Source organism: Populus alba, chromosome 11 (genome assembly GCF_005239225.2).
Source record: "Populus alba chromosome 11, ASM523922v2, whole genome shotgun sequence".
In the NCBI taxonomy this organism is placed as follows: Eukaryota; Viridiplantae; Streptophyta; class Magnoliopsida; order Malpighiales; family Salicaceae; genus Populus; species Populus alba.
Genome location: NC_133294.1, coordinates 7,724,540 through 7,732,860, shown reverse-complemented (window position 1 = coordinate 7,732,860; position 8,321 = coordinate 7,724,540). Strand labels below are relative to the sequence as shown.

General features: G+C 31.0%; 1 protein-coding gene across 1 annotated transcript; it reads left to right on the top strand.

Annotated features, from left to right (window-relative positions):
* Positions 1-6,246: 6,246 nt before the first annotated feature.
* Positions 6,247-7,884, top strand: LOC118060728 (uncharacterized). Its single transcript, XM_035073991.2, has one exon. It carries the CDS (start codon positions 6,387-6,389, stop codon positions 7,260-7,262), a length of 876 nt encoding a protein of 291 aa, XP_034929882.1. The 5' UTR covers positions 6,247-6,386; the 3' UTR covers positions 7,263-7,884.
* The last annotated feature ends 437 nt before the right edge of the window (positions 7,885-8,321 follow it).

Here is an 8,321-nt window from a genome sequence, read left to right as displayed (position 1 = left end):
CACAGGTCCTTTGTTGCCACCATTAGTCAGGACATTGAGCCCCGCTTATACACTGAAGCTGCCTCCCTTTCATAATGGCACAATGCCATGCAATCCAAGCTTGCAGCATTGGAAGCTAACCAGACTTGGTCCCTTACATCTCTCCCTCTTAACAAGACTGCCATTGGATGTCGCTGGATATACAAAATCAAACATCATTTAGATGGCACCATTGAGCATCATAAAGTTCGATTAGTGGCCAAGGGTTACACACAGCTGGAAGGTATTGATTTCCATGACACATTCTCTCCTACTGCCAAAATGATTACCATCCGTTGTTTATTGGCTTTAGCAGCAGCACAGAATTGGTCCCTCCACCAACTAGATGTACACAATGCTTTCCTTCATGGTGATCTTCATGAAGAAATTTATATGTGTCCACCTCTTAGTCTTCAGCGACAGGGGGAGAACTTGGTATGTCGCCTCAACAAGTCGTTGTATGGATTAAAGCAAGCATCTCGTCAATGGTTTGCCAAATTCTCTGCAGCTATTCAAGCTGTCGGATATGTTCAGTCTAAAGCAGATTATTCATTGTTCACATGTCGCAATGGTAAATCTTTTACTGCATTATTGATATATGTTGACGACATTCTCATCACAGGTAATGACCTCAAAGCTATATCCACTCTTAAGAACTTTTTGCACAGTCGTTTTCGCATTAAGGATTTGGGTGATTCGAAGTATTTTTTGGGCATTGAGGTCTCTCGATCAAAAAAAGGTATTTCTATCTCACAACGGAAATACACTTTGGAAATTCTGAAGGATGGTGGGGTTTTGGGTGCTAAACCCGTGAATTTTCCTATGGAACAAAACACAAAACTCTCTGATGTAGGTGACTTGCTTAAAGATCCATCTCAGTATAGAAGACTTGTGGGGCGCCTAATCTACTTGACTATTACACGACCGGATATCATGTATTCTATACATGTGCTAAGTCGGTTTATGCATGCCCCACGCAAACCACACATCGAGGCTGCCTTGCGTGTGTTGCGTTATCTGAAAGGTGCTCCAGGTCAGGGTTTGTTTTTCTCTTCTCAAAATGGTATGTCTCTGCGAGCTTTTTGTGATTCGGATTGGGCTGGTTGCCCAATGACTCGGAGATCAACTACAGGTTATTGTGTTTTCTTGGGTTCTTCGCTTGTTTATTGGAAAACAGTGTCACTCTCCTTAGCAGAATCCGAATACAGAGCTATGACAGGTACATGTTATAAGTTATCTTGGTTACGATCATTGTTGAAAGATCTACTGATATTGCACCCGAAACCAGCATTACTACACTGCGATAACAAAGCAGCTTTACACATAGCAGCTAATCCAGTTTTTCATGAGAGAACCAAACATATAAAAATGGATTGTCACTTCATTCAGGATAAAATACAGGATGGTTCGATCACGATTGAATTTGTTACTTCAGCAGAACAGCTTGCGGATGTCTTCACTAAACCATTGGGAAAAGAAAACTTCTTCACCATGATTCGCAAGTTGGGAGTTCTTGACATCCACTCTCCAACTTGAGGGGGAGTGTTAATAAAGAATCAACAAAATCTCATGATTACATAATGTATTAGGAAACATATGCTATCAAAGATATGTATTCCTATTGTAACTCTTATTCCAGAATTAGCTTAACACAATATAGGAAAATAATCTTGTATATAATGTAGTTGTGACAGACTCAATAATAACACAACAGGGTTGGCAATTCTCTTTTTTCTCTGAAATTCACAGTTCATCCATCCGCATATGGTAGAACATACTTGAACCGGCTTTATAATCAGTTTCGAGGATTTTTGTACCAAGCTTATCTCCAAATTCAGTAGTATTTGATGGATCAGTATGTTTTTATACATTTTTTTTTTGCCTAAAATCAATATTTTAAAAAGATCAAAGACAACATGAAGATCCAACATACTTGGACTCAATTACATGCCCAACCCAAATACATGTGGGTATAGCAAGCTATCATACTTGAAATTCCTAGGCTCAACATCTCATTAAGCCCAAATAGATGTAGAATTGATGATCTTTCTAGGTCTTATATAAGGCAATAAGATTCCACTTGTTTTTTTATCATAATCCTTAATATAAAATATTAAAATAAAAGATACTCATACCTCTACATCCCTAAAAGTATAAAAAGTCTTCAAAATGACATATATATTATCCCTTATTAATGATGTATAATGGATATTTATTCCTCTTTAAAGCTATTAGAAAAAATATGACATTTTAGTCCCTTCTCTCTATCAAAAAAAACAAGATTCATATATTATAAAGACTCTATAAATCCTTCAAAGAGGGTAGGTTCACACTCTTCATTCTCATCATTTTTAACATATATATTTTCAGAGTTTATTACTCTAAAATATCATTGTTTTTTTTATCTCAAAACAGATACTTAAGCACCGGCAGGTTCTAAAATCTACCAAAATAATCTTTTGCAGGTGCTAGCCATTTTGACCTACCAGATATTGGCTACCACCCACCTTGGCTAGGAAAAGTAAATCAGATTATTAGAATCAAGAAATTAACTTATTATTCAACATATAAGCTTTGCTCCTAAGTTACTTAGATTTTTTAGGACCCCCTCAATATTATTATCTCAAGAAAAAACACAAGGTGGAAATATAAAAGTCTATGTTAATGACATGTACATTAAAACATAAGCTTTGAACACATAAAGTATCTCCAAGAGGTATTTATCATACTCTATTAACATGAAAACTAAATCCTTTATAATGTACCTTTTATGTATATGGGGATTCTTGGGATTTTAGGGTAGTAAGGAGACATACCTATAATTAGTTAAAGTTTATAAATGCTAATAAGAAGAGATATTTTAAATTGATTTATTTCTAGATTTGAGGATCACTTCAAAGTACAAGTAATAATAGATTTCTTAATGAAATGTTTTTTAATAAAACAAAAACCAATTCTAAAACAAAATAAGTTATATATGAATAGTGCCTCAAATGTATAGGATGGTGGATTAGTATCTTAGCTTTAATTTCATTTATTTGAATTATTAACCTTTTACTTTTATTAACCTGGAGTGGTTGTTGTTGATTTAATTTGACAATGCTAATATGCTTATTATCTCATTATACATGATAAAAATTATGAAATAAAAAAATCTATATTTAATTAATGCATAATCTTTCATTATTTTTTTATTTGTGTTTTCACCTTTAAATTTACTTGTTTGAGTTACTTACCCATTAATTTATTTATTTTAGTGTATATTATAGATGATAGTTTCACTCAATCCATTAGGTACTCAATTTTACTAAATTCAAATGAATTGGGTTTTCAACTACTAGATTAGTAAAAACTCAATTCATTTTCATTTAAATCAAACATAAAAAAGGGTAATTCATCTAACCTTGTATTTAAAAAAAAATATTATTTTTTATATATAATTATTATAAACCTAATAAAAAATATAATTATCCAACCTTTACTTATTAGATAAATTTTATTTTATATATAAAAAAAATTATATATTTTAATTTTTTATATATAATTATTATTATAATATTATATTTCAAATCTTATAAAAAAAAATCTAAATTTCTAACTTTAATTTATAATTGAAGTTAAATTTATAATTACGAATATATGATAATAAAGATGATTAATTAAAAAATATATAACATTGTTATATAATCTTTTAGTATTATATATAATCTCTCTTCTATTTAGTAATATATGATGTAATTAGTTAACTAATTGATGTCTAACTATTGAATATATCATATATGATCATTCATAACTAGCACATGATTCAACATAGATACATGATTTCTGAATATAAAAACAAATCGAAAGATTTATATGTACACTTGTACTAGTAACTAATAATTTACTACTTAATATATTTAACCATAATTCTATATCTTTTAAATCAAATCTATCCTTTAAATATGACATAGGAAAATAATATTATTTTCAGGTATACAAGATTCTTCATACTAATTTTTTAGGATATGATTTTTTAAGGTGCTACTAGAAGTTTAAAGATAGATTTAAAAAAATATTAAAAAATTGGATTGAATTAAATTACCCATGAGTAGAAAATCTATCTTGGTATAGGTGAAGTGTTGGTGATAATTATAGTGTACCATATAGAATACAAGTGAAATTGTTCATTCAATCTATTAGTTATTAATGTGTTTATTAACTATGAATTTAAAAATAGTTTGGAATAGTATTATGTATTGTTTTTAAATTGAGTAAATGTTGTTACCAATTATTATTTGATAACAATTTTGTTAGTTTTATTTCATTTTTTTAGTTTCATGAGTCTTGGAATTATAATAGTGGAGATTGCTTGTAAAACCAAGTATATTTATTACCAATAGTTTAGATTTTTTTTTTTTTCTAGATTCATAGTTGAGAAAAAGCTTTAAGAATTCAAAATACAAAGTCTTAGAATTACAATTTCATAAACTTCTTTTAGTAAGATCTTTAAACACCCTAAAGACATTTCTAAATAGTAAATTACAAAATAAGTAAAGAGTGAACTTAAGTAGCAAGCCAATGAACATATCTATTAGCTTTTCAAAAATATGATAGAGACAAACTTGCTAATGTCATTGAAACAAGTCCCAAATTAGTTATTCTTTTTTTGTCGATCAACTAAAGATGTCAAAAGTAAAATAGCTAGTTCATAGTTGGTTTTTAATCGAACCTACCTATATCCCTCATTCAACGGCAATTGAGGTTTCCCAAAACTCTAAGTAAATCACAAAATAAAAACCAATATGATTCAAGAAACCAATGTGATGTGGGGCACTTTCTTTATTGTTTTAAAATAATTATTTTTATTATATTATCTCTATAATACTTAAGATTTTATAGGTTTTAAGAATTTTTTTTATAAGTTTAACATGTAGTTTGATAAAAAAAAAAAAAAAAACATGATTTTTGGTTTTACATTGTGTCGGGTCGGATTAAGCTGAAACTTTGCTACATAAATCTAAAAGGCTAGTTATATAGAAGAAGTTGGCTTGTAGATGATTTTGTTTTCAACCCCAAATTAAGCCTAGAACATACTATTATTTTAATTTTCTTTATTTTTCTTCTAGTTTTTAGACTAAGACTTTTGTTTTAATTAGGTATTTATTAATTAGGGTATTTTTATTCAAACAACCTTGTATGTTATTTTTTAGAGGAGAATGTTTTAGTAAATACCTTTCAAAAAATATTAGAGTTTTTCTCTATAATCTTATATATAGAGATAAGATTATGCAAAATTAAGGATTTGGTAAATCTATCTATAGTGGCTTCAAAACAACAGTTTCTTTCTCTGCAATTTAAAGTTATACAAAATTAAGGATTTGGTAAATGTATCTATACTATATGTTGCTTCTAAGTGGTATCATAACATGTTGTCCTATTCAATGGATGGAGGTATTAGTATGTCATCCAAATCTAGTGTATCCAAATTGGGTCAATTTTTAAAAATTATCAATTTAACTGGTGGTCAAAATAAGATCTTTTTTTTAATTTTAATTTCTAATTTTCACTTTAAAAATTTCCTTTCTCTTTTCAATTTTCATAATTTTTTCATCAAGACTTTTTTTTTTATGTGTCATAAGATAACACACACTTCAACACATAACATAATTAATTCACCAAACACTCCAGCTAAAACAAAATGGTAATTTAAATAGATAAAATTAAAGATAAGATACTCAAATAAAAAAATAACATTGAAGATGTTTTTTTTTTCATCAAGTATTATTTTTTATCAAGTATCATAGTAACTTAACGTGTTAAAATAATAAAAAACATTTAAATAAAAAAAAAAAAAGAGTTAAATATAAGATTAAGATCTAGAAATTCAAATAATAATAACAACAACAAAATATTATACATCAAATACTATTTTTTCTGGTTTAGAAAGAGTGCACTAAATCTAAGGGCAATTGTCCCAAAAATTTACACTTTTCCTTAAAAAAGAAGAAAGAAAGTAAATGTTTTAGTGGCAAACAATAACAAAGGCCAACCATGGGACAGGGACAAATCCACTTTCTGCGATCTGTTGCTAGTTGCTACCAACGGTTCTTTGTCCTCTCTCTTCCAATTTTAACCTAAATCCAACATTAAATTATTAATTAACACCAAATTTAAACATATCTCCTTCCCTAAAAACCACCTCAACCTATCCACATAGCTGTTGTTATTAGCTTCGGCTCCGAACCATACTACATTACCGTTACACCGAACCGGAATTTAAAATCTGTCCAATCCACCCTCATTTCTCTCCCAAAATAGGCAGAACATTGCTCTCTCTATCTCTCTAGATTCTACGTGCTTATCTTCTTCTTTTTATCAAACTAAAAATGGTGTCCAAGCCCCTCAAAAGAAGCCCCACAAAATCCATAAAGGATCCGGGGAGCCGCCGCCGCTGCCGCCACAGGAAGAAATCCCCCGGGAGAACCACCTCCGCTGTCATTATCTCAACCATCAACAAAACTATCTTCACTTGCAAGCGCCGCCTCTCCAAGCTTTTCTCCAAATTGGCCCGCCTTAGCACCCCAAATAGCCGCTACAAAGGCTACAATATCTTGAAAAATGGGTCCAAATATCATGACCATAAAATTGAAAGGGATAGCATTTGTGGAGTGCATTTGTTTAATGAACCGTTACCACCCCTGATTTCTCCTGGTAAGAGGACTGTTTTTCTTGATCTTGATGAGACCTTAGTCCATTCTAAAGCTGGCCCACCACCTCAAAAGTTTGATTTTGTTGTGAGGCCAAAGATTGATGGAGAGACAATGAATTTTTATGTGTTGAAGCGTCCGGGAGTCGATGCTTTCTTGGAGGCTCTAGGAGCTAAATACGAGGTGGTGGTGTTCACCGCCGGGTTAAAGGAATATGCGTCGCTGGTTCTTGACATGATTGATACAAAGGGGCTGATTTCACACCGGCTTTATCGGGACTCTTGCAAGGAAATTGATGGCAAGTTTGTCAAAGACTTGTCAGAAATGGGGAGGGACCTGAGGAGGGTGGTGATTGTTGATGATAATCCCAATTGCTACATGTATCAGCCCAAAAATGCTATTCCAGTGAAGCCCTTTACTGATGATCTTGGAGATTCAGAGTTGGAGAATTTGGTTGCTTTTTTTGAGAGGTGTGATTGTTTTGAAGATATGAGGGATGCCGTGAAGGAGTATTTTGGTGGTGAAGGAGATACGGAGGTACAAGTGGAAGTCTAATTTGTTTTCTCAATTTTCTGTAGTTGTTTTCTTTCAATTTATTACAGGTTTCTTTTCCTGAAATTAGTTGCGTTGAACACAAACTTGTTCAATCCCAATTGAGAAGATAAACTCGTGTGTTCATTAGTAATAATAATAGATTCACTTGTAATTCAGTTCTTCATCTTTGATTATTTGACCAGTGAAGGTTCGATATATTACAAGGAAATTTCATTTCGAAAGGTCGGTGTGAAGTAGTTAATAACTTACACTAAAGTTTTAAAAATCTTGGTATTGTTATTGGAATTTCTACTTATCTAACTATGTCTTTCCTTGTAACTTTGTGCTCGTCCCTCAATTGCTTGAGGGAAAGAAATCAGATTTGCAACTTTTGTAACCCCTCGTGCAACTCCCAAAGGGCATGACTCTGAGTTTTGTACAAGTGCAGAAAGGATGGCCTTCACTGAGTCTGTATCAAGGTGAGGAATTAGAGAAAGTGATGGCAGACTGTTGGATAGGTCCAACGTTGTTTGGAGGCATGATAATTGTCGTAAGATCTGTCTCATGCTTGAGCAACAGCCATTTTCTTGTTTCGACTTTCGAAGAAAGAAAAGCAAAAGCCAAGTAGTTGGACTTCAAAGAATATATTCAGATTGGCTTCCTGGAATTTGATGCTGGGAAAGTATATTATGATTGGGTTATAATTGTAGTTGTTTTTTTAAAATGTATTTTATATTAAAATTATATTTTTTTAATTTTTAAAAAATTATTTTTAAAATTAGTGTATCAAAACGATCCAAATAAAAATTATATTTTAATAAAAATATATATTTTTTTTTAAAAAAAAAATACTAGTTAGCCACGTTCCAATATCTTAATAAAACCATTTAAATATATTTGTAGAATATTAAAAACATGAAAACAAAATATTTAATTAAAAGAAAATTACAAAGTACTCGCACAATTTCATGCCAAAGCCAAGACATAAAAGAAAGTTATTGTCCAGGATTACACCATATGTATATTTCCTTAAGTGTAATTTGTCCGTAAATAGATGTCAACTTATTAGTATATATATCA